Genomic DNA, 27,527 nt, shown 5'->3' with positions numbered 1-27,527 from the left:
CCTGTGTTTGACTCCATTATCTCTGTAGAGCTTCTCCAAACACCATCTCTGTGAGGAGGAAGCAGCGATTTCTATCAACTTCAGTTTTTTTTTCTCTCTTAACCTCTCCCTTCCCTTCTCTCCAAATCCCTCATGTATTGTTTTTCTCTGTTACACACAAAATTTTTTGGGTTTACCCGAAAAGTTATCCATGGTAGTCTTAGTTTCTAACAAAATTAATATACACTATAATATTTTTCTACAAAAAAAAAAAGGGATGTGATGATAACACACCGTGGTACTGTGTGATTAGTATATGCCATAACAGTTTCATACTTGTGCTTAAGATGAACTGTAAGGTATGTAAAGGTATGTTCTTCTTAAAGGACAAGTTCAGTATTTTACACTTAAAGCCCTGTTTACAGATCGTATCTGATGAAATAGAACGGTTAAGATTAAAATTTGGACACATGCTCCTGTCCCGAGAATTTTAGGTTTATTTCGCTTCCCCCCCCCCCACCCCCACAATGGTTGTCTATGTGCACTGGAAGATTCCGTCCTAAAAACACATTAAACTTTCGTTTACAAAGACGTGAAACTCACCGAGTGGTCAGGGGGTGTTCACTGATATGTTCACTCAAAAATCGCTGAAAAAGATGCATTCCAACAGGTTTTATCGTAGTTTTTGTCCAACTCCATTGACTTAATAGGACGTGCTGTGAGACCGCAGCACCTTTACGGTATTACTCCGCCGCTTCTTCTTCTGCTTCTTCTGTGTATTCAATGAAATGCCCGTGGTTTGCTTGCAATTGGCAAAGGTGCATTATCGCCACCAACTGGGCTGGAGTGTCTATTATTCAAGCTCTCAACGGAAGAATCACGGGTGTGACGCGTTTGGCAAAATAGGTCCACAAATGCGAAATAAACCTAAAATTCTCGGGACAGGAGCATGTGTCCAAATTTTAATCTTAACCGTTCTATTTCATCAGATACGATCTGTAAACAGGGCTTTAAGTGTAAAATACCGAACTTGTCCTTTAAGCGGTAATTACCATGGTACATTTTTGTAAGGGTTACACACTGAAAAAAGTTAGCGATAATCATTCCCTCATTAACCCCACAAAGCCTACTGTATCGTAAGCAGTATTTGAAAAACGGATAAAAATATTAAGGTACTATTTGCTTGAACCGTGAGGCGTGGGAGTCTTCTCTCACCTAAGCTTACGCTACTCCTATATCTTATGTCAAACGTCGGGTCAGAGGTAGGGCTGGGCGATATGGCCAAAAAATATTATCACGATACATTTTTTATATCAGTCGATATCGATAATTATCACGATAAATGTGAAATCTTTATTTCTTTCAAGTTTAAAGGCAAATTTTTGCTCTTAAGTGAAAGTTGTAGAAACCAGAGCGTTAATTGTGGTTTTAAACTACTCTTTATTGTCAGAACATATCATGACAAACACTTGCCAAACAGGTGAACATTTCACAAATCTGAGGTAGAACATTCAAACATATGTCATTCTTCCTTAACAAAATAAATATCTTAATAGAAAAAATAATTTCTTAGTTTCTGCATGTGCTAATTTTTATTTGGTAAAATGTAATATTCTGACTGTTTGAGTTTTATTAAAATTAACCATTGGTCATCCAGTATCATGCATTTAGATCATAACAACAGATAAAACCGTGCATAGCCTATAGCACCTCACTATCATGGCAAAATATAACTTTATGGTTTCTATGGTATTTGTATGAAAAACAGTAGTCTAAATACATTATTAAATACTGAAATATTGCAATTATATTCCATTAGTCCTTTAATACATTGTCTACATTAATAATATAATACAATTCAATATGTATATCCCACATTTCATGGTGCAGTTAATATTACTAGGCTAACGTTACAGTAAATCCATGGTAAATGATGGGAATTTGTAGACGGAAAAGCCTTCTGACTGTATCGTTGCGCACAGTGTTGCTCCTGTTTGTCAGCGCTGTTTCATCTGCCTTTAAACTGGTTTAAATCACTAAGACATTTGTGTTCTTCGCTGAATTCAAGCGCTTCTCACTGGATCTCGTGATCGAGACCGATCAGAGTAAACGCATCTGCTCTATTGAGCTCGCGCTGCCGTTTGGACTTTGAGCCGAGCGGATAAATGGTCCGTGTGGCGCGCGTTTCAAATGAGTTTCGTTCCGCTTTTGGCACATAAACATTATCGAACCTTTATCGAACTCTTGATATTGTTTTATCGAGAAAAATTATATCGCGATAATTATCGTTATCGTTTTATCGCCCAGCCCTAGTCAGAGGTCACTCTTCCGACGGAATTAGACTCGCACATGGCCGTTACCGGAAGCCAGTGATTATAGTTTATAAAGTTATAAATATGCATATTTTTCAAACAAAAACACATCGCTTCGCTTCAGAAGGCCTTTATTAACCCCCTGGAGTATTATGGATTACTTTTATGATAGATGGATGCGCTTTTTTGGTCTTCAAAATCTAGGATCCCATTCACTCCCATTATAAGGCTTGGAAGAACCAGGATATTTGTTAATACAACTCAGATTGTTTTTGTTTGGCTGAAAGAATAAAGTCATATACACCTTGGCTTGAGGGTGAGTAAATTATGGGATAATATATTGGGGTGAACTAAACATTGATAAAGCATATAACTGCTGCCCACCCCTGTGATTGGGATTTTTTGGGGGGGAATTTTGATTAGCAGTTGGGCTGGTCTTACATGCAGACCGATGCAGCAATGGTTACGACATGGATGGACGCACATTTGAACAAGCACGTAAAAAAATTCTAGCATTACAAAATATCATTCATAAAACAGTTAGTTCCAGTCCTTGATTCTGATTGGTCAAGCTGTGTTTTATTTCCGATAACATGGCTATGACCGCTTCACCCAACGGTTCTGTGCAGAAAATATTTATTATGTGTATGGTTCTGTGAGTATCACTACACAACAGGGCTGCAACAAACGATTATTTTGATAGTCGATTAATCTAGCGATTATTAGAACGATTAATCGACTAATCATCGATTATTTTGCCGGCTAATCAGTAAGTTTGGAACGATTATTCAGCTTTTTCAATTAGTTAAAATACTGAGTTATACATATTCTAACTATAATATATAAAAAAAGAAAATCACTTCAGCTTTTGAAATGGTTGTTTTAATGAACTTTGAGCCAAACAGGTCATTCTCTTTAAGTTCCCAGATTTCTGTCCAACTCAAATCACACACAAATGCTCTCTAAGCATTGGTTAAATATTATGTTCTCTTTCAATAGAAAAAATAAACAAAAATGTATCAGCTGCACTACAGAAAAACTTAATCTGCAAACAATTATTATAAGAATAAAATAAAATAAAAATTGACAATTGAGCTGACAGAGACACTCTCATTCACCTTTTAATTTACAGTATGAAAAAGCAACTGATATTCTTCATAACATCTCCTTTTGTAAGTCTTCATGAATATGGAACAAAAAAAAAAGGCAAGTGATAAGCCTGTTATACCTAACGTTAATAGTGTTACAATAATAAAAACAGCCCTGACTCCTAAGCTCGATCAAGCTTTATTCTATGCAAAAATAAATCATCATATTACTGTAATTATATTATTATTGTTAATATTGTTGCTATTATTAGTAGTATTGCATTGTCTAATAAAGAGATTTACTGCTAGTTATTTAGCTCCAGCTGGAGAACATTCACCTCTCACCGGCTCATCTTGTTTCCTCTTTAAGTGCTTTAACATGCATGTTGTGCTCCCGTGAAAAGCAAGTTCCGCCTAGCATGTATTGCACACGACAGCATTCTTGGTTTGAAGTTTTGTGAAACTTTACACACCTTGCTAGTTCGGATTCGTTTGCACTCCGTCAGGTCATAATTTGCGCTGTGTTTTCTTCTACCGCAATAGCATTTGTAACATTACTCTCTAGCGCTACAGCGCCGTAGCGGTCAAATCGCGATATTGCAGGCCCTTACATTAGGTCACGTGAGCTCAAACGACTACTCGACAACAAGATATTTTGTCGACAATTTTTTATTGTCGACATTGTCGACAACGTCGACTAATCGTTTCAGCCCTACACAACACCCTTAGCAACATAAACATATGGGGTAAACGTACCTATTAAGCTCAAGTACCCATTAAGCACACTACCATCTTGGAGCTCAGATTATAAAAAGAAACAGCAATGTATTATCCTATTTGATATATTAACCAATTGATGTGTTTGTTACTACATACCTCCTGAAATTTTAAACCAATCAGACCATTGCACACTGAGATATGTGTATCCATGTGTTCACACTGTCTGGTGGTCATTTTGAAAGCTGTCTGAAAACTTTCACCAGAAGAGGAGCCCCTCAAATGTGCATTTTTTATATGTTTAAGCCTTTATTTTGGCTACATCTACTTATTGCAAAATTAAGAGATTAATGTTTAGACTTTTGCATATTATAACCTGGAACCTGGATGTGGGAAATAATTACAGTTAGATCTAAAAGATAGTTTTAGCAACATAGCCCAGATGCTACGAACATAGCCAGCTTACTAGCTGTATAAGATTGTGTGCTACACTAATATATTACTTCACAGGCATTAATGGCTTGTACTTTTAAATCCATAATATTATCATTTTACATTTTATTGATAGTCTGTGGTTTTAAACTGCTGTAATTTTTAAAGAATTCATATTATTGTTAGGTGAGCTTAAAGGGTGCACTACTGACAATCACACAGCTTCAGTGTGACATCAATTAGAAAAAGCATTTCATAGATATTGTCAATAATAGTTGTTCATATTAAAATTGGTATAAACTTAATACATTACCTAGAATATTAATTTAGCTAAATATTTTCCTTTAAATTTCATTTAACATTTATTAATTAAAAATTGTTTTTGCTCCAATTAAGCACAGTGTGCTCCCTTTAAGCTCATCCACATTGAACGTCTATGTAAATACTTCATAATCAGACTTTAAATATTAACTGATGGTTGTCACTATGTTAATCTTCAAAAAAAGTATTAATAAACTTATTTTCACAGTCTTAAGATGACAAAAGCTAGACGAAATGTTGCAATGAGTTTGAATGACACGTCACTATGAATAGGATAGGCTACCTGATCAAATTGAATGCCTTGTTGCTTGATTTTAGTCTTGTGATTGACTCTGTACCTTCAAATAAAACTTTTTTCAATTATTCCTTAAAAAGGTTGTTTAAAATAAACAAGAATTTTTAATAAAACTTGTTGTGAGCTTATTGGGAACAGGGGTGTGCTTAAAGGGTACAAAACGTACCCATTAAGCACAGCCAGACTTTTTATATTTAATCATGTACATCTTAATTGAAATACGTTTGTCATTTAAAATAAAATGAAATATTATAGTGTGAGAGATTAATATTTTATTTTAAAATAACTTCTTGTACTAAAACCAATATCTTGTGCACTAAAAATGTCTCAATGTAGATTTTGGTGAGCTTAATAGGTACGTTTACCCCTGTTTGTTTTGTTCTCATTGATATTGTTCTGTATTATGTAGAGCATTGTGAGAAATCGAGTGAGCGAGTGTATTAAGTTACCTGCATTTAGATATAGCATTTTCCTTCAAGTCAGTCCTATGTTCATAATAAAAATACGTTTGAATGTCAGCTACAATATTTTGTCCTTTTAACAGTTAAGGGTTTTTCCTGACAGCGCTAGTCAAAGCATTTGAGAGTTGCGTCTTCACAAGTGTTCACAAGTTTCGGTCCTTTCAACATAAAAGCATGCATAAAAGTCTTCGCTACTGACTGACTCACTCATAAAGACAGTCTTTGCCGCCATCTAATAGCGTAACTGTTAACGTTGGACTCTTTTCCCCCAGCGGAAGGAAGGCTTTTGGTGATTTAAAAAAATGAATGAAGTGTTGAAATGAAAGTTGCATTGGCTACGTATATGAAATGGCCGTTTTATAAAGCCGTGGTTTATAGTGAATTTATAACAGCTTAGGGGGTTTTCAGCACAACGACGCCCCCTCTTTTGGGCGCGGATATTCAGTAAAAACCAAACGCACGATTTCGAGACATTTAAAAAAAGAAAATGTTTACTAACATTTTCAGATTCAACCCAATTGTAAATTACCTTTATAGATCCAATATTTCCCAGTTTCTTTGTCCGTTTTTGTCCCGTCGACGAAAATACTTCCAAACGACACCACAGCAGGACCGTTGCACGGCATGTCTCCAGCAACAGTTTGGCGTTTTAAACCGATTGAATCGATTTGGTGAACGATTCAGTGATTCACTTTATCACTTATTATGGAATGATATTCCGGACATTATTCAAAAGGAATTGCAAATTGTATTATTCCATAACTTATAACCATTAAGTGTGCTATTCTAAGAGTCAGAAAATAGTAACTGAACCATTTTCACTGTTCAGCCACAGACGTGCATTTTATTTATGTGAAGTTATTATTTATACATTCAGTAGTTATGGTTGGCTGCTCCTTGGATTTAAGACTTTTTATTTTATTGAGGTACGTTTTGTAATGTTCAAGCAATAAAAAAAAAAAAAAACTACAACAAAAAAAAAAATTCATTGTAGGCTTACAATGCTAAATCATCAGAAGGATTTTTAATTTATGGGTAAAATAAAGTTAATACTTGACTCACATTTTGTTCTACCAGGGTTACTAGTTAACTGAAACTTAAAACACAAAATTCATTACTTGACTGCCATTAACTGAAATTATAATATATAAACTTATTTTATTTCAGTTAGCTGCTTAAGCAAAATTATTCATTTAATTTAACTAATATATATATATATATATATTTATATATATAATACAGACTTAAAAAAACACAATCACTAAAACTTTACAATCAAAATAGAAAATATAAAAATGCAAAATACTACTAAAATAACTGTTCTACAACACACAGTCATGCTTAAAACAAGAATTTTTAACTAACTTAAAGCCTAGACCTTTTTTACAATTCATGCACGTAAATTCACATCCTTGTGTTAGTCGTAGTTCTTATTAGCAATTTGTTATCAACTTTCTCTTTAGGGTTTTATGAGCAGAAGATCTCTGAAGTGCAAGCTCACCATCTAGTGGTAAAACACCTGTAACAGTTTAACAAATCTAACATTTCTCAGTGCTGAGCTGTAAAGCATGATTTAACATTTTAGAATTTATTCAAACAATTAACAGAGCAAAAATAAACCGCAAGCAACTGCATGCATGGTTTTAAGATGTTTATTTAAAAAATAAAATAGAAAAAAAATTACATAAAAATATTGAAGGAAAACAAAAACAATTCCTCCGTCTGACCTCTTAGATGCTTTGCGGCCACATTGAGGGCTTTCAGTATAACGATTGACAAGTTCAGGAGTGCTTTTGGCCACTGCGACATAACAGACGTCAGCAAAAAAAAAAAAATGTTTACATTTAAAATCCATCATTGATATTCAATGAGGAGTGTCACACTGTATCAAGCAGTACATCACCTCAAAAGGTCAAACCATTACAGAGTGAAATATTTCCACCTTTCAAACACATCTACAGATTCACTCAGGAAAAACGGAGCCATTTTCATTTAGACAAATCACCAATAAAGTAGGTCCTTATTTGAAAGGAGGGGGAGAGTTGCCTCAATGTCTGACTCATTTTGCAAAAGATGCTGGTTCTATCTAAAAGCAGAAACTGCTATTAGAGTTACATTTGCCCTATTGCATTGATAGGCGGGTGAGTCAAGAGTTACAAGGACAATCCACAGTCTCTGTATCAGATATGACTTTGTAAAACACATCACACAAGTCAAAGTCATTCAATACAGACTGCAGGACATGGTTGTAGCGTTGTAACAGCAGTAAATGTAGTCCGGTTGATCTCCAGGAGGAAATATTTGCATTGCAAAAACTCCAGACAAGACGTCCAGGTGTTTTTCCACCATTAAAACAGTCTGAACTTGCATACAGGAACTGTTCACATGTGCGTCGATCTCAGGCCTGAGTCCGTTGACGGTCACTCCGATTTAGTTTCTTGACAAGATTTACAAGCAAATGGCCATCGTGAGGGACACAGGAAGAGTGATTTTCAAAACTCCACTTGCATAGTAACAATAACCTGTATGCCTGTGACGTTCTGAGCAACAGCAATACAGTTTTAGTGTGCCATATACAAACAGAACAAAAAAAAAAAAAAATCAATTCAATACAGTACAGGAATAGGTTATTACCAAAAAGGCATATATTAGCGCAAGTACCTGGCAATAAATGCACGTCAAGATTCCAGAAAGGAATCAAAATAAATTCCCTTTCTCCGCTAGTCTGATTCGGGTGCCCATTTAGAAGTCGAACTAGGTCCGATTAGGGCACCTTGCATAAAGCTGCACTGATCTGGAGTCCGCTCGCACGTCCATTAGAGTTTCCCTAAAATAATTCACATCTCACACTTACCTAAAGCGACTTAAAAAGGACAGACACACATATAAATGAAAGGGCATTAGGACCAAGAGCTCAAGCTTTTTTTCGATTCCCAATCTGATAAACCCAAGTCCTACAGCCTCAATGCCACACAACTACAACCTTAATGACGAAACGAACGAGACGAATAAAAGAAAGCTGAGATTCTGAAGCTCAATGTGGGAACACAGAAAGTGAGAAATGGCGAGACCTGTTGGTAAAGAGTGGAAAGTCGTTCTGCGAGATCTAGACTGGCTGCTTTAACTTGCTCTTGTCCAGGTGCAATTTATGCCGAGAAAAAGGGGAAGAGGGAATATAAACTCTCAAAAAACTCTTTTAAAACAGACTTTTTTTTCCCCTTAAGGAGCCTGTCTGACAGGATCTGTAAACGATGAACAAAATTAAAAACATTACAAAAATAAAAACATTTTTACAAAACAAACAAACAAAAGGCTGGACACAAAAACAACCAAAAAAGAAATTAAATATGTTTCCAGAGTGAAGGAAAATACAGAAATTAAGAAGTTATTGCACAAAAAAGTAAAGGTTGCGTGATGTATACAGTCAATACGGTGGGGGTCTCTGGAAGCATCTTTGAGTGCAGAATTTGAAGCCAACGTTACACACACACACACACACACACACACACACACACACACAACCTTTGAAACACACATCCTCACCCGATACAACAAACACTTGAAATCCACTGAATCTAGTTCGTCCCACAAGTGAAGGGTGTCACGTTTAGACCAAAAAAGTGAAGCATGAAACACATACAAAAAAAGAACGTTTCACCTGTCAACCTGGAAGTTGTGGAGTAGACGACCGAAAAAACAGTTCCTGTTCTCGAAGCTTCCTCAGGAAGATTGCACAGGTCAAAAAACAAAACAAAAGTCTCAACATATACATGCACAGATTCAGTGGCAGACTGAACTACTTAGCACCACCATCACCACAACTACTGAACGAGGAGCTGGGTTTCAAACGCTGGTCTCTCTGTGCTCACACCATCAGTAGGAGGGCTAAATGAGTTCTCATCGTTTTAAGATGGGACCAGAGGGGTGAAAGAGGAAGCAAGTGGAGAGGGAGCGCCCATAGGGGAGCGTCGTCGTCTTTATCTGCTGACGCTAGCCGGCAGACTGTCCCTCTTTCTGCGGCGCCAGGTGTTGCGGTTGAACTGAATGTGGCTTCGGTTGGAAAGGACGGGACTGTGCACCACGGCGGGATTGTGGAAGCTCTTCAGAGGGAACTTGGGACCTGTCTGCTGGAGAGAAGACAAGATAGGGGAACTTAGAATCATGCTAGCATCTGAAAAAAAAAAAACCTGGATTTAAATTTAAAATACAAATGCACTACCATTCTAAAGTTCAGCGCTTGATTACGGTAAAGACAGTAAGACATTGACAACGTTACAAAATATGTCCATTTCAAAATGCTTTTCTTTTGAACTTTCTATTAAATCAAAGACATGAACAAAATTGATCTAAATATCAAGAAGCACAATGGTTTTCAACATTTATAGAAATGTTTCTTGAGCAGCAAATCAGCATATTTAATGATTTCTGAAGGATCATGTGACACTGAAGACTGGAGTAAAGATGCTGAAAATTCAGCTTTGCCATTACAAGACTAAATGACATTTAAAATTTGTATATATATATATATATATATATATATATATATATATATATATATATATATATATATATATATATATATAAATACAATTGAAAACAGTTATTTAAAATTATTTCACAAAATTACTGTTTTTACTGTATTTCTGATAAATTAAATACAGCCTTGGTGAACATGAAATATTTTTCATTAAAACCCACCCTCCTAAACGTATGAAAGGGATTGGCGTATCTAAATAAAATAATAAAAAATAAAATAAAAAGTACATGTGAATGATTTATGGAATTCTCAGGAATACCGGACAGCATCATGTCGAGACGACGGCGCTGTGCTCTACAATGTGAAGGTAAAGCCAGTTTTTTTTCACTGCCCAAGGACGAGCATGTGAAGAATCAGTGGTTAAAATTCATCTTTACTATGATATCACAGCAGTATAATCCTAAACGTTTGCTGTGTTCCCTTTATTTTACTGACGACGGCTTCTCAAATCTCTGAGTTCAATGCAGGATTCGCAAACCGCCTGCTCTTGAAAGATGGCGTTCAAAATACTTAGTTTTGAGTTTTATATTGTGTAGGTCTCCTGCTAACTGGTTAACTCACATTATTACCGTCTCACTGAAATACTTCTGCTGATCAGTTGTGGGCCACTATTACCTAAAACTGAGTCTATGCAGTCTGTCGTTCTTACTACTTTGTGTAAAGATTAAGCATGGAGCAAGATTTGTTTTACCAACGTTTAAGTTACATCAGTCATTCACGCTAGAGCTCGGCTAATGTATACATTGCATTTATGATGGTGCAGGTATATATTATATTGCGGTATAATTGATACCGCAATATATTACAAAAATACTCTAAATAAATTATTACAAGTAAAATAATCGGTTTGTTGTTGGACATGCACTTGTTCATGCTGATGGTGAGGAATTACAGTTGCAACATCTCATAATGTGCCTCAAACTGAGTAGTGCATCACTGAGAAACGTCCTGCTCAAGCCATCCTTGCGATGGAGGTTCGGGTTGAATAACTAATTCTTCCAATGTTTCATCATCGGACTCACGCTCAGATTGATATGGTAAAATCGACGTCATTGTTCATTACTGTATTTAGTTTACGGTGTAGGAAGCCTCAGGACACGCACACCTGACGTTGTTATGGTAATGGGCGTTTTTGTTTTCGACGCGCACGCTGTACGCGGTAAACCAATCACGACAGACTGAGCTGTCTGGCCAACCAGAGCAGAGTAGCTCGTGGAAAGGAGGGATTTAGAGAGATTGATTCATCTGATGAGTCGTTTGAGAATTATTGAAAATGTGGTGATGTGCAAATGTATATTATGAGGAAATTAAACAGTTTTTTGACCTTTGATGCATGTAAACATGTTGTAGGAGACTCCAAAACAACATTAGGAAACTTTAAAATAGCATAATGGGGCACTATAAGCACGCAGCGCGTCAGACTATATATTTATATAATTACATCACAACCATTGCGATTTGATGATTGCACTAAGCCATATCACATTCTTACAACACATTGTCAAAATAAAAAAAATAAAAAAATAAAGGTACCGGGCAAAGCTAACGTGATAAGCGTGTTCTGAAGATGCATGCAGCGCTGTCACAAGTAATCCATGAATGAAATAAAAGTATTATAAATAAAGTGCAAAATGTTATGTTTTCTAAGTAATTGCTGGCCATTTCAATCATCATACTTATATGGCATTGTTTTAGGTACAGCAGCTTTTTAAAATGATATTTATTATGAAAAGTGTATTTAATTAACATTTTATGTTATTAATTACAAAACTATATACATACAGAGCAAGTTATTAAATTGATGAAAGATTACTTAAACTTTGGCCAAACTTCTCAAAACACAGTCTTATTGAATGCTCCTGTTTGGACATTACATTAACACCAAGGTGGGCATTCAATTTCATAATTTTACCCTATCCTGTCAAACTAGTCTGTGAAGTCTAGATGAAGGAGGGAAAGTTGGGCTCACTGTCAAGATACAGCATGTAGAGGAGAGCGCACGTGGGACAGCCTACCTTTGGATGATGGTGGGGACTGGGTAGAGGGCTGGGGGGAGCTGGGGGGACTGCAGGGGGGGGCATGTGGAGGTATGGGGGTGGTCCATCTGCCATACACACCTGTCTGCCAGGTAGAGCGTGGAGAGAAAGATTGCCTGGGATTGACCCTCTCGCCTAGAGAAACAGAGAGAGAGGAAGTTGGATTCAAGAACATGCCAGTCGTCATCATCATCATCACAATTAGCTACCAAACCAAAATCGCCCCTCACCTGGGCGGCCGGAGGCATGGTGAGTGCTGCCGTGATGCTGGCTTTGCCCGTGCCCATCTGAAGCGCTGATGACAGGGGTCCCGCCGGCAGAATCTGGAGAGGGAAGGGGGCTACAGGTGGAGTGACATACGGTGTGGAGTCAGAGTCCTGGAGGAGCAGAAGTCAGTTATGTGAGAGGGAATGACAATCTAAGGCATATTAGCCCTGTAAAGTCTGACATATGAAATTATCTTTTTTTTTATTTTATTTTTTTTATGTAACAGTTTGTTGAACCTTTAGACAAAAACAATGTCTATATTTTTGTTGAGTATCATATGATGGATTAGGCTTTTATGGTTCATATAATATAATATAATATAGTAAGAATATGAAGCTCAGTTTACTCATAGCACACCTCAATTTTATTCAGAGGCCCAAACGGAGCAAAAATATGCAATTTGGTGCAGTCGCTGATATTTATATGGCCAAAGCGTAAGATGAAATCCTGATAGCTTGTAATGTAAATCAATGAGATCTTACATGAGACCTTATAATAGTATAGCAGACTACTTGCATAAAATGCATATAAATATCATTTTTTCCTATATCTTCCAATAATGGGTAGTAATAAATCTAAGCATTTAAATATCATCTTACTATCAAAACTCTGTCGTTTCTATTGTGGAGGGTCAAAACATCCAATCCATTTCAATACAATTGAGAGATTTACAAATAAATGTTCCTCAACAGCCTGATGCATCACTAGAGCTGCACGGTTAATCGTTAAAAGATCACGTTTTCGATTCCAACACCCACGTGATCTAATTCCTAAATGACAATGAATCAGCTAGGTTAATTAAACCTGACAAGTCCGATCAGAGCGGAACACTCAAATCTGCGTTCGCACTGCCGCTGAGCCAGAGAGAGCAGTTGTCATAGGCTAGGTATGAAACATCTTCGCAGTCTGTTCAACCATACATCATCATTACTTCTGTGATAATTTGAATTATTATAACACAGAAGTACTAGGATAAAAGTCAAAGACACTAACGTCTACGGTAGCCATCAAAATAGAGTAAATCGCTTTTTAAAAGTAAAGATGCTTCATAAAAAGATTGTATCTATTACATTGTTACAGCAGTAGGTGGCGACAAGTGACTTAAATGTATTTTATTGAATCATTCAAGAGAGTCATTCATCCAGTAATGAAACAAGTGAAGTCATTCATTCTAAAAATGTTTTTTATTTTTTATTATTAATTCAATTATATATATTTAATAAAACTGCAGGAATTAACATTTTGTCTGAACCAAAAATTACATGTTTGTGTGTTTAGTTGCCTATTCAGAATAAATTTATATATTTATATATATATATATTTTCATATATATATATATATATAAAAAAAAAAAAATCACGATTCTCAATTTAACAAGAATTGTGAAGCCCTATATTTAACGCTCACATTTCAGAATTATATAAAAAATAAAAACAAAGTTAATTAAGTAAAACTAAGTTATTTCAGTCCAGTAAGTGTTCATCTTGGAAGATTACTATAATATAAATGTTATTCTTATATTTACTTGTAAAAATATCCACCTTAAGTTTGTTGTACACATGTCTTTTTTTCTGTGAAAATATTACTGATTTTTATAATTATACTAAAGCCCTTTTAGTTGTGGGAAAGCCCTTTCGTACAGTGGGATATAGAAGGGATGTATAACAGGTTTAAGTTATCATCATTTAAGGAAAATTTGGCATAAATACGATATACTTGAGTAGGCTTTATAGGGTTAAAGTACGGACACAGATGAAGGATGATGCTTACGATATCGCTGCCTGACATCGAGGACGCAGAAGAGGCAGAGGAGTGCTGTTGAGGGCTGGACAGGGACATGGGTGAGTCTGCGCTGTGAGGGGACACAGAGTCCCTCTGCTGCTGGTCCTCCACACCTACACCCAGCAGTGTGACCGTCTCTACCTGATCCACTGAGTCTTTATGAGATGGACCTGCATGCAAAAGCCATCAAAACATCAGCCAAATCAAAGCAGGTTTCATTTGAAACATGGCTGAATTGAAATAAGCAGATTCACTGCAAAGCAACTATCCGTCTGTCAAACCAGACTTCGAAGGCCACATTTCAAAAGGTCACATTACCAAATTGAGCCAGTTTAATATAACATATTAATCACAGTCAAAGTCACGAATAAGATGTGTGAAAGGGATAAAATGCTGTTGAGGAGGACACTTTCTCACTTCTAGGGCACTTACAAAGCTACACTTCATCAGAAAATGTTTCAAATCCAATTTATATTAATGCATTGCAAGGACAGAGGACAAAATGAAAGGGTTTGCCAAAGTGACACCATTACTGCAATCAGAAGTTCTGCAATGCACTAACATTGGCATTCATTGACCAATGAAATGTTATTATTTTATTGGGCAAAAAAACAGGTTTAATTTATTTGAATTACTTTTGATACATTCATAAGTCATCTTACTTCGACCAACATCTAGGACAGCGGCTTCCACTAGGGGGCCTCAAAACGACTTGATTTAAAATACGGCAAAACAAGCATTTAAATAATCCAAAATAGATTTTCATGTTTTATTTCACACCCTTTTTTTGGGCTCTAAAGAACCAGGATTCCCACGGTCTAAAAAAACCTGGGTAACTTAAAAAGATTGAAAAGTCATGTCAATGATGAAAACACCTTAGCCCCTTTCATAAGGAATAAATGTTTTTCTAGTCATGCGAAGCTACATAATATTTTGAGTAGAAATTGAGTAAAAACGATTTTCGAAAAACCTTATCCAGTACATCACAGACGTCTGAAGAAATAACCTAAATTCATCGATTAAAAAGAGTGGGATCCCTGAAGAACATTCAGCTCTTAAAATGTGTGACTTCTAAAACTTTGAAAGTTTAAACTGTAATTATAATTACTTTAGTTACTTATTTTAATCTATGGTCATTGCTAGTTTCTACAAATAATAATAAATAAATGTTTTAAACGCAGCAGAAGGACAAGTGGAACACCTTTTTGTATTCACATTCTGGGACTGCCTTTTCTTAAGGATCAATGCTATGCGGCTCTGCATGGAGTTCGGGGCCTTGCATAATCTTAAAAGGCATCATTACAATGCTGTAAAACTTTTGGAACACACTCCACCCCAGGACATCAGTAACTATCTATAAAGCCTTCTCAATGAGAACTTAATGCACCGGGAGACATTATGAAGTCCAATCAAAAACAAACAAATGATATTCACCTAGTATCTGCAGTCATTAGATATATTCTGAGAAATTCTTCACATTGAGACGTACCTGGATTCCTCTCCAAGCGGGAGTTGTGTCTGCCACCCCACTTCTTTATGATCCACTCTCTGTAGTCAATGACTTCCTGGGTGACTTTAATAATGCGGCCCAAAGTGCTGAGGGGACAAGATAAATGACAAGTTAAATTAAACTGAATGTTGAAAAGAATTATACAATACAAACATATTAATACAAACATGTTTGTATGTGTATGAGAGCTGTACCTGTCGCTGTCTTTGTTGGGGTAAGAACGTGCAAGAGGTGAGACGGCGTGACTCAGTATTATATACGCATAGTCGAAAGCCTCCTTCACCTGCATGGCACCATAAGAGCTCCTGCCCACGTCATTACCTGAGCAAAGAAAGGGAAAATAAGTACATATATTAGTTCTTTATACTTAACCAAACAACTTGCAGTAAATTACTTTTTCTTATGTTTAAAAGAAATTCAGTAATGCCTAAATGCAAATAATGAGACAGAACATCTCATTTTCTCAAGCAATTCCTAAAGTGTCACATCAATGACAGCATTGCATCTGAAGCTAATGCTAATGATTCCTTAAAGTCTGTCCTAAAATATAGGCAGCTGCCTTTTAAGAGATACTGTGTTTTGGCCAAATTTAGATTCCAGGAAAAGACAATACAACAAATGTATTGTGGAAAGCATGGTGACTTAGTAAAATCCAAAACAATAAAAGTTGAGAGAACAAAATATACCAAAATATATGGTGATAAAAATGTAATTAGTTTGAAATGTCTTTATGTGCTAATATTTTTATTATGGGAGTGTAAATATTTGGGTAGACAGTGAATCGATTCGATTTACAATTTATAGATTTTTGATTCAATTCAGGAATGATTTTTCAAATGCAGAATATTCGATTCACAATGAGATTTGATTCAATTAAATTTCGATTAACGATGGATTCCGTATTGAAGTGCATTCATAGGAATGTGTTAATATTTCCAATTTCTTGATTGATTCTCATTTTTAAGAACCGATACTGATTCTTAAATCCCAAGATTTGATCTTTTAGTCTATGCTGTTTTCATCTGAGGAATGAACATAACATTGTAGCGCGCCTTGCCGCCTCATGATAAATCACAATAAGCTTAGTTTTTGATTTATTTTCATACGAATTATTATAGGAATATGAGAATTGATATGAATATACATTAATAATGTAGAACCAACTATTTCCCTGTAAAGCTAAGAGTGTTATATATATCGGATATATATTCAAATTAATCAATATCGAATTGCAAGCTTGAGAATACCCAGCCCTACCAAATAGTACAATATTATCGGACACAATTTGTTTCTTCAAAGTCTCATTCGCAAAAAAAATCTGCTATATCCTAAGACCCCTTAAGCATAAATATTATGGGCAAGCAGAAATCATTTAAGCTGTTACCTTAGCAACAGGCTAAGACCAAACTCTATTGAAATCAATTGCGGGATCAGTCTCTGTGTGCTTCATGTGAGGAATTAGTTAAACTGATCACTTATAAGGTTTTAATTCAGAAAGGACGCTGCCTCAGAAGGTAGTAGACAGTAAGAAGCTCACTAGGTTTTGCATTAATGGAGCAATTTTTGAATAAATAGCTTGTAATTGTACCAGGAAGAAGAGGGTCCTCAATACACAGCATGGAGGGCCTGTAGCCATTACTCATGGCCTTCATGATGTCCTCTTTAGCCATGTAAGCACCACCGTTCTTTATCCTGATGCCTGTCTTCAGGTAGTTGAAGTGTCTTCCATACAGCTCAAAAAACTCAATGAGCAGAATGCCAAGGTTCATGTTGGGATTCCTGGCATCAATTCTTGGGTGTAACTGCAAGTGTAAACCAAAAATCAGCAGGCAAGTCGAGACATTCTCTTTATTTGTTTGGCACAGTCATTTATGAAATGAGTGTGGCTGATGCAGTCAAACAAAGATAGGAAAATATGCTTGACAATGACAGATCTCCAAATTAGACAAGAACAAGTTATTTTGATGTGAAACACTATGGTTCTTCTCTTCGCCTAAATGTCAAAACAGTTTACACGCTTGAGAACTAGACTGGCTGCTAATGTTGCACCTGTAAGAAGCTGATGACCATCAGTATGAGACTGTAGGAGCTGATTCCTCCTGTGAAGACTTCATTGAGGTCTCGCTGTAGCAGGAACTGTTTCAGCACGAAGATTAAATAAGGCAGCACGGTATACTTCTGTGTGGGAGGGGAAAAAAAGATATTTAAGACTTTAAAACATAAAAAAGACCGTTTACACCAGGCATTAAGAAGCAACTCAAAGGCGACTCCGTGACCACTTGAGATGAGATTACATCAAAGATTTCACCATTCTAGTCTTTTTACGAAAACAGTGTCATTACATGTTGACATCAGAGATATCAAACGGGTTTCTGTGAAGTCTTGCACATTTATGTGTTTTCAAAAGCCTAAAACATGGCAATTGCATATGCAGCTGTCTTTCACTGGAGATAACATCCAGCTGTTCAGAAGCAGCAGAAATATTTACATGAGGTAATGTGTTATGATAACTGGAGACAGGCCAATAAATCTTACATTCCTCCATGTAAGATCGACATCGTCTTAAAGACTTTGGGTCTCATTCCCTAATGATGCGTATAATTGAGAGTATTCTTATTATTCCTCCCCAGTGGGAGTGTATGGCACCCTTATGAACCATGGAGAGGAAAATGATAAAAAAAATTGTCATATTTATTAGGGTAGTTTTGAATAAAACCCTGACCAAATTTATATATAAATCACCAGTTCAAATATTCACTTTTCTTTTGTCCTATAAACTAAATTAAACCGATTACTATCCGTTCAACATCTTGCATTAAGACCTATTACAGTAATCGACATTTTTTAAATGTATTGTATTCAGTTTTTTCACGTCTCCTTTGGCTCAGATGATCACTGGACTGAGCCGCACATAAATGACTGAAGAAAATTAATATTCCTTTTTGTTCAAAAGTTATGATGGTAAATTAACCCAAAATTAGATTAAATGCTATATCCTGGCAATACTTAGATCTATCAAAGAGAAACTTGGTACACTTCATCAGCACCACAATCTGTAGGTGGCGCCGTTCCAAAATTTGGCATGTACATTCAGGTCATGAGATCCCCCCAAAAATGCTATTTTTGTTTATAACATTTGAAAAGTTTGTTAGAAAATCATGTCGTCTATGGATTTTTTTTTTTAATGCTTTGGCATATTGGCCCAAAATTTGCAACACCTCATGGACAGCATGTCCTTAAAGTGCTGGCAAAAAAATTTAAGACAGCGCCACCTAGTTTGGCTTTTTACAAAAAAAGCCAAACTTGAAAAAAAATTTTATTCTCAATGTCTTCCTTGATTTATGCCAATTTCAACAACATCTTATTTGTCATTTTCCAACATTTTGCTCACCCGCCATGTGGAAAGCATATGAAAAACAGTTTACCACTCCTACAAATTCTAACAGGCCTACGTTGAATATGGATACAAAACACATGCTATGTGATGCACATTGCAGTCCTTCTGAAAGCTCCTTGTGTTGTTTGATGTGCTTGCTGTATTTGTTGTACCTGCAGTGCCTTTGGTGTTTGGCCCAGAATTGCTGCTTGTAGCTATATTCGCCTTATGTTTTTGTTCAATTTATGAAAGTGCTGTAAATTGAATCGTAATCCATTTTATTGCAACTGTACAATACTATCATATATTCAATGGTAAGAAAGAAATCTCTTGTGGTTGCACAGATGAGAGCTATGAAGGTCATCTCCTTATTCAAAATTCTGTGTTGAAAGCTTGCTGACAGATGTTTAAGTTATGCTTCACCCTCCTCCTCTAGTCAAACAATGCCACTATAAGACTGACACGAGATCAGCAAACAAGGAGTACATCTAGGACACGTAGAACATGTAAATACAAGCAGGATCCAAAAAAAGAACAAAAAAAAAAGAAAAGTTACTTCTTGCCATTAGCAGGTGTGGCAAATGAACTAAAAAAAACTTTCAGGCCATGAAGTATTTTACATGATAAATCAGTTTTTGTTTTTTTGTTTTCCTGAATATTTTGGACAAACAGCACGTCATAACCAGCATCACACACACTCAGTGGGCAGTTGCAAAACACCACTTTTCACAACATTAAGACCATGGTGATTTTTTCATGCTTTTCTATTAGCAGCTAAACACAATTCACAAAAATAAAACAAATTAGACTAACCAAACTTTGCCATTTTTGTACTATCACAAAAGTTGTAAGAGACATAACGCATTATAGTCCTTCACGTCTCTATTGCAATCTCAAAATTCTGGCCAGTTGATAATACCTAGAATATCAAAATCAGCTGCAGGCGGTAGATCCTTTTCCTATTTAGCACCTAAACTCTGGAATAGTCTGTTTTTTATTCAAATCAGTTAAATTATTTGTTAGGCTGCATAAATGAGGTCAACCGGAACCAAGAACACTTCCTATAACACCCAATGTACTTGTTACTAGTGGTGCAACGGATCATCATTGATCCGTGATCCGTTCGGATCAATATCTTCGGTTCGGCACTCACGTGATCCGCGGATTGATTTATGAAAAAAAAGTTGTGCGCATGTTCAGTCCACACACAGCGTGGTCATGGCGAGCGTTATGAACCGCAGAGAGCGTGACGCCTCATTCGCGCCGCAAAACCTCCAGACGTGCGTAAACGCGTCTTTACATTGACTTCACATTGAAATCACTCGCGCCAGACGCTCTATTCGCGTTTGGTGTGAACGCTGCATGGGTGACGGCGAGAGAGAGAGAGAAAGTGTTTAAACTTAAATGAACTACATACAAGTAGTTATGTCTCTTTGTATTAATTTGTCCTGTTATTGACATAGGCCCAATGCACGTCATTGACAAAATGCGCAACCAGATGTTCGAATAATTCGAATATGTGTTTTTTAGAGGGAATATTCGAACGTCATTTTTGAGCAATTTTGACAGCCCTATATGACAGTGGAAACACATAAAGCATTGGTCCATGTTTAAAGGAAGGAGATGCCTTTTTATGTTGCACTTTAAGTTGTTTTTCATTAATTATGTTAAAAAGAAGATATTATGCCTTGTGCACTTTAAGTTGATTTTATATATTTTAATTTAATAATTTAAAAGTGTTAATAAATTTTTTTTTTTTTTTTTGCTGATCCGAAAAATGATCCGATCCGTGACTCTGATCCGAGAAACGATCCGAACCGTGAGTTTTTTGATCCGTTGCACCCCTACTTGTTACATTGTAAGAAGAATAGCATCTATGCTAATGTTAGTGTCTGTCTGTCTCATCCTTATCCCGAGGTTACCGTAGTCAGCCGGATCCGGTCCAGATCAGATGGTGGATCTGCACCTAGACACGACCAAAACCCAGACCTGATTGTCAGCAGAGACCGCGTCTACTAGACAATCCCCTGTGAAGGCCTCGTTGACACGACAGCCATCGGCACAGATCCTCAGCAAAGAACCAGACAGGTCCTCGACACAGACCCTATGGCCAGCTTTGGCTCCATACCGGCATGATGAATCTGATCTTCAAGCAAAAGGAACTGGGTGAATATTTGAATGCTACCGATCTAAATTCTGACATGTGATGCAGCCTGAATCATAATGACACCGTGTTCGTTCGTTGGCCAGAGGAAAACGAGCCCCCCCGACTGAGCCTGGTTTCTCCCAAGTTTTTTTTCTCCATTCTGTCACCTGATGGAGTTTTGGTTCCTTGCCACTGTCGCCTCTGGCTTGCTTAGTTGGGAATACTTAATATTCAAAAATATTACTGATCTGACTCACTCCTGGGACTATACATAGATTTACAAAATGAGCTAAACATTACCTTCACATATTCTTTGATGAAGCTAGCAGCTTTGATGCCCGTCTCCACATTGAAACTAATGTCCACTTTCACCTCAGTCTCCTGATCTGTCAGTTTGATGATTGGTACCTTCAAAATTCAAAAGATATAAATATCAAATTATGAATTGCCAAGAAACCCACAAATATGTTACAAAAAAGCAACAACCTCTGCATATGAAACCGTTAAACTGAGTTTAGCAAATGTTAAATCGACAGTAGAGGGAAAAATGCATACCGTAGCTTTGTCGAGAACTTTGATGGAATAGGGTTCTGCCACACTGTGTTTTCTGAGGGCCTGCTCCAACTGCTGCAGGGGAGGTTTCTCCCATTTCCCAAACACCACCAGGTCAATGTCACTACAGTAAAAAGAACCAGACAGAATCTTTCATATAGCCCCACATACAAATACCTTGCAATTTTCTGTTTAGGCAATTTGTTAAAAAAATAAAGCCTAAGGGAGGCCTTGATCTCAACATGAAAACAGAACCTCCTTACAGCAAAGTACATTCATTGTTTTCTCAATAGTGTTCAACCAAAAACATGGGGCCTACTGACTTAACACAAGGAAAATCTTTCAGGTTTCAGAGACATACAAACCAAAAGCAATTTTGGGACTGAAGAAGTTTTTAGAAAGCTACACACACAGTCACATTTACCCCTGGTTTCACAGACAAGGCTTAAGCCTAGTCCCAGACTAAAATGCATGTTTGAGCTGTTTTAACTGAAAGCAACTTGCACTGACAAAACTTAAAAGTCACTGCTATTGTTTTGTCACAAGATGTACACAAGTAACGTTTTTTATTTTTTTATAAGGAAAATAAAAAATAAAAAAAGCTACTTAAATGTCCTAATTGAACTAAGGCCTAATCCTGGCTTAATCTAAGCCCTGTCTGTGAAACTGGGCCACAGATTTAGCAAATTATCAGAAAATGTTTGCTCAGTTCCTGAAAGACAGCTCAGAGTCAAAAAAGGCTAGCACGCTATGATTGTGATGTATTTGGTCCCATCCCATCCTTCTGTGAGAGTCATCTTACTGAGAATAGTGTTATGACCGTACAGCAACAACAGATCACAAGAGCAACACTGTGCATGTTGAAAACGGCTTAGGGTTCTGTTCAAAATATCACTGTTGTGTTAATGTGCAAGATCAAACACACTGTTGCACATGTTCATTTACCTGGTTGGGAGAAAGAGTCCAGTGCTAAAGCTGCCAAAAACCTGGACCTAAATACATAAAAGTAAAAACAATTACATTTGTTTATTTGGGCTAATCATTTATAATGCCAATAGCCCAATTTTTGTAATATATATATATACACATCAGCTCTAAGCTTGCTTACATCAGCGGTAGGCCACAACTCCTTGATGACCGACTCTATCCTGTCCACCACCTCCTGTCTCATGGTGGCCTCCTCAGGACGAGGAGACATAAAATTGTAAAAGTCCATGATTTCTTCATGCAACCTTGGAAAAATGAAGGAAGGAAATTATGGAAATGAAGTTGGTACAATTTAAGAAGCCATTCATGTAGATCTATCACAAACAACTCATAAACCAAGAATCTTGAGATTTTTTTTCATTAACAACCTGTACAATAAGTATACTTGGGCCACAAGATTAAGAACTTGATTGGTTAAATGTGTACCAATAGGGGTTTAGGAATTTTTAGCAAACTCACATTCATCTGGCTCCATTTTGGTATGGAAACAGCCACGTTTCATAATCCAATCAATTCCCGATGGATACAATCAAATGCCAGAAGTATTTAATGTTTGCAACATGGAAAAGATTCCCCAGTACAATACAATAGAGTAAAAATTATGATATATGCAATAAGAATGTTGAAATGCAAAATTTTGTGCAGTGGTTAAAGTTCATGCAACAGATTCATCCCTTCTTATGCAAGCCTACAATTGCTAGGTTACTTAAGACTCAAACATGTATTGTATTAAGTGCCCAGTGCAATAAAGGCCCTGTCCCAAATGGCACACTTCATATGCACTTTCGGTCTTGTGGACTTACAATGGCTACCGCGTGCGAGCGTCCGTTAAGTACATGAGACCTTAGGGTGTCCAAGTTGTCATTTTAGGTCTCAGAAGGGTGCTCGCGAGCCCCTATGCGGTTGATATGCGCACTTTTGCCGAGCCCGCACTGATGCGAGCTCCGCAGCAGACTTCTTCCCGACAGTCAAAGCGGCGTTATGTCACGAAAGTGCAGACTCGTAGGAAGACCGCGAGTGCTTAGGCTGCCATTTGGGACAGGGCCAATCATAAATCAGCAAACACTAAAATCATGAATCCAGCCAACAGCAATAGATGGATGACAACAAATGTAATAAAAATAAAGTTAAAAGTAGAGCTGCACGATTCTGAATAAATTGAGAATGACGATTCTGAAAAGACAACTGAACAAAATAGCATAACTTAGAGGTTCTGACAAAATATTAACTGGTGCAGTCTATTTAAAATGCTTGCTTTTTTTGAGTGAATTACTTAATTTGTTACTTAACAAGTCACTTGCCGCCACCTAGTGGTGTAACCATGTAATCAACACAATCGTTATTTAAAGTGCCAAGTTATATTCAAAATGTGATTTTGATTGCCACTGATGGCATCAGTGTTTATATCGAATTATAAACTTTGGTAGCGCTTTATTTTACAGTCCTGTTCCGTGTATACACGTGTATGTATATATGTACTTAAAGCAAATATAATAAGTGGGTTATAACCAGGTACTAACCTTAAACCTATCTGTAAAACTAACGGTAACTCATGTAGTTACATTATATTACCAGTACTTTCTTCTGTAACTGCACTGCAAGTGCACGTACTGTAAAATAAAGTGTAACCTAAACTTTTATCCAGGTACATCTGTGATATTGTGAATTAGGGCTGGACAATATGGCAAAATAAATAAATACATTTCTTCATATTAGTCGATATAGAGAATTATCACGATAAATGTCAAATCTTTAGGCTATTTCTTTCAAATTTAAAGGCAGATTTTTGCTCCTGAGTGGAAGTTGTAAAACCAGTTAATTCATAATTTTCACGTGATGTGTTACCCTTATAGGAACGCGCACCTGGAGGGCAAATCAAGGCTTTCCTCCGCTGCCTGCCAGTCATATTTACCAGGTTTGTTGTAAGTACTAGGCCTATGTAGTAAGACAGGGATTTTAAAAGACCAAATTCAGTACAACTTATTGATGTATACTTTGTACAAAATATGCAAATTAACACAAAATTGTAACAATATATATAATACACACACACATTTATAGATGTTTATGTATACACATACATACAAACCTATCCTTAACAGATAGGTTTATAGATGTGTGTGTGTATGTATACACATACATACATACACATATATACACAATATATCGTGCCACAATATATCGCAACACAAAAATGCATCAATATGTATCGTGGATATTCACCCAAAAAGAAAATTTCTGTGTGAGAAAAAAAATCAAGTTTACAGAGTTTTAGTGTCAGTACTACAATAAATTACTAGGCTATAATGTTGAATATAATGTATTATAATGGAGGAATATTTTTGTGTCCTGATAATGCAAAATATATTATGTTACCAGCAAAAAGTGGTCTACATTATTTTAAATGTATCTAGCCAGTAACAAAGTGCAAGCATATTCGTCTAAAATAATTATGTATTTTCAGCTTCAGAATAATCAATATTTTCATGAGGGTATCGTTACACTATCGTTATACATACATAACTTTTTCTCTGTAATTTCTCAAATGAGAATAATCGCGATTATAATTTGAACAAAATAATCGTGATTATCAGTATAACTATTATCGTGCAGCCCCACGTAGCTCACAGTAGGTCGGTCTTTAGGTTTACATAAGATACTGTAAAAAATCAAATCCGCTCACGTAGAAAATGTAAGTTACAGGATTTTTTTTTTTTTTTAAACCAGCCTGTTGCACTTTATAACGTTCCAAAACGCCTATTAGTTTTAAGCCTTATTAATAAAGGATGTTTATTGTAATTTGATGTGTCCCATGTTAGGTTGTTTTTTTTTCTACTACAATTCAGTGCATTAAAAGAAATTCGCTTAAATAAAATGTACATATATGGTTCTTAGTTCAGCGAATCAGGGGGTGTTCACTCAACGTAACTCCGAATGATTCAATTCAATTCGTGAATGAATCGTACAGACCGGAAGAGATCCGACTCAAAAGAACGATTCGTTGACGAATAGGACATCGCTAGCCTACAACTGCTAACACACGCACAGTCACACACATTCCACAAGTGACCCAACCCACCAAACATAGGACAACCGGCTATCGTGCTAAAGCTAAAGTCCCAGTCCAACACGTCAAAAAAAAGGCCCAGTGACACTTTATCACACGCATAAGGCCACAGAAAAATAATAGCGTAACATTATAACGAGCGCTGCTGCTGTTATAAATCAAGCTCATCTCACCCGTCAACCCCTGGGTTATATTTCCTCGTCTTCCACGGCGTGCCGGAGTTCTCATAATTGCCGTTAGTCCAGTTAGAGAGCAAGTAGTTTATCCCATAGGTGCTGGCCTTATTATCGCTTTTCCTCCGGCCCGGATGATGGTGGTGGTGATGGTGGTTGTGAATCGCTGCTGGATGGGACGGGTGGCGCTTCATGCAACTCTGCTGCTGCTGCTGCTCTTGATTGAAATGCCGTAGATGAGGATGAGGAGGATGATGATGATGATGGTTGACATTATTCAACACGTTCTCGCTGCAAGTAAAAAATGGATGGCCCTTGTTCATATTCCCAGCGATCACATTAGGGCTTGTAGTCCTTATTTTAGAGCAACTGGACGCCAAATCCACCACCGAGCCGGTCTTTTGGGTCATATCGCCGTCTCCCGTGTTTCCATTTAACGGGTGAGCCACAGAGCCGCTACCCGGGATCGCAGTGCTGTTGTTTTTAATGATAGTGCTGTTATTTGCATTGGACGCTACAGTCTTATAAACGTCAAACGCAGGATAATTGACACATATGTTGTTGTGGTGATGGTGGTTCTGGTGCTGACCTGTGTTAGTCCGGTTTACCTGAGACGTTTCCCACACACGCATCCATAAAGCGTTCGCAGGACCTTTCTGTTCCGGCTGAATCCAAGCGACCCTCGGATCCATTCAACTTGTCTTTCTAACAGCCCTGTCAAACAAACGAACGCCTTTTCCCCCCGTTCAGCGGATAAGTTTGAGTCCGGACTGCGAGAATGTGCCTGTAAACTGGGTTACGCGAGACGACAGGGAAAATAACGACGTGCCAAACGCCAAAACCGACCAACGGGAATCAATTAGTGGCTCTTTTCCCCCCGCTAGCTAAACTGTTAGCTAAACTATACAGTGTTTCCAATATGGCGTATATTCCCTTGAACCCCGAAATCCAGTACGCATGTGTAGGATTTAAACCATCGGGACAGCACACACCCCCACACAACTCCACACCGAGCAGGCGCAATCGGAGCCTATTCAGGCTGAGCAACCCCACCCTTCTAACCGGCATCCGAGCGAGGACACATTTGAATTTACAACCCTGGCTAAAACCAATCTACAACGCGACGCGATAAAACGCAGCGCGTGCTCAGTGAGCAGTGACGACGGCTGCTTCATGATTATAAATGGCCGCGTTCTTGTTGATGTGCGCAATAATATTGAAGAGATGCCTCTAGAATCTTTGTTTAATATAATAAAGTTGCATTATGTAAATTGATTTATAATATTGTACAATGTTGTCAAATATTGTGGAAAAGGCAAACATAAGTGGACATCTACTATCTTAAAGTAGCCTATTTAAATTGACTATTTTGAGATTAAAGAATAAAATCTGTTTTGGTGGCTAATCTTACTGCAAGGTCATTAATCAAACTTCAAGTTAGTAATCGAAGGCTTCCATATCAAGGCGGATTTGTCTCTCTCTTGTAGGC

The 27,527-nt window shown here is 37.0% G+C and overlaps 1 protein-coding gene across 3 annotated transcripts; it reads right to left on the bottom strand.

Moving 5' to 3' along the window:
- Window positions 1-7,243: 7,243 nt before the first annotated feature.
- Window positions 7,244-27,183, bottom strand: tent4a (terminal nucleotidyltransferase 4A). 3 transcript variants are annotated; one of them, XM_082185151.1, is made up of 13 exons: window positions 26,039-27,183; window positions 22,920-23,043; window positions 22,757-22,803; window positions 21,815-21,935; window positions 21,560-21,667; window positions 17,787-17,915; window positions 17,326-17,539; window positions 15,932-16,058; window positions 15,717-15,823; window positions 14,216-14,397; window positions 12,409-12,555; window positions 12,260-12,313; window positions 7,244-9,729 (listed from the first exon to the last, which is right to left on the bottom strand). In XM_082185151.1, exons 1-13 carry the CDS (start codon window positions 26,728-26,730, stop codon window positions 9,583-9,585), a joined length of 2,199 nt encoding a protein of 732 aa, XP_082041277.1. In that variant the 5' UTR covers window positions 26,731-27,183; the 3' UTR covers window positions 7,244-9,582. The 3 variants fall into 3 exon arrangements, with proteins under 3 accessions (XP_082041277.1, XP_082041275.1, XP_082041276.1); XM_082185149.1 differs by having other exon boundaries at window positions 7,244-9,732; window positions 12,158-12,313; window positions 26,039-27,182; XM_082185150.1 differs by having other exon boundaries at window positions 12,158-12,313; window positions 26,039-27,182.
- Window positions 27,184-27,527: the final 344 nt, after the last annotated feature.

This window comes from Leuciscus leuciscus, assembly GCF_965113295.1.
Source record: "Leuciscus leuciscus genome assembly, chromosome: 12".
NCBI classification, from domain to species: Eukaryota; Metazoa; Chordata; class Actinopteri; order Cypriniformes; family Leuciscidae; genus Leuciscus; species Leuciscus leuciscus.
The sequence above is the reverse complement of the archived record's forward strand: the minus strand, read 5'-3'. Positions and strand labels throughout refer to the sequence as shown.

Bases quoted from the DNA above. Each gene is read 5' to 3' on its own strand.
- tent4a (XM_082185149.1), bottom strand. From the start codon at position 26,730: ATGGATCCGAGGGTCGCTTGGATTCAGCCGGAACAGAAAGGTCCTGCG. The intron at 17,540-17,786 runs GTGCAACATTAG...TTACACTTGCAG, and splicing joins TGGTCATCAGCTTCTTACAG to TTACACCCAAGAATTGATGC. The intron at 14,398-15,716 runs GTACGTCTCAAT...TTTTGCATGCAG, and splicing joins CCGCTTGGAGAGGAATCCAG to GTCCATCTCATAAAGACTCA.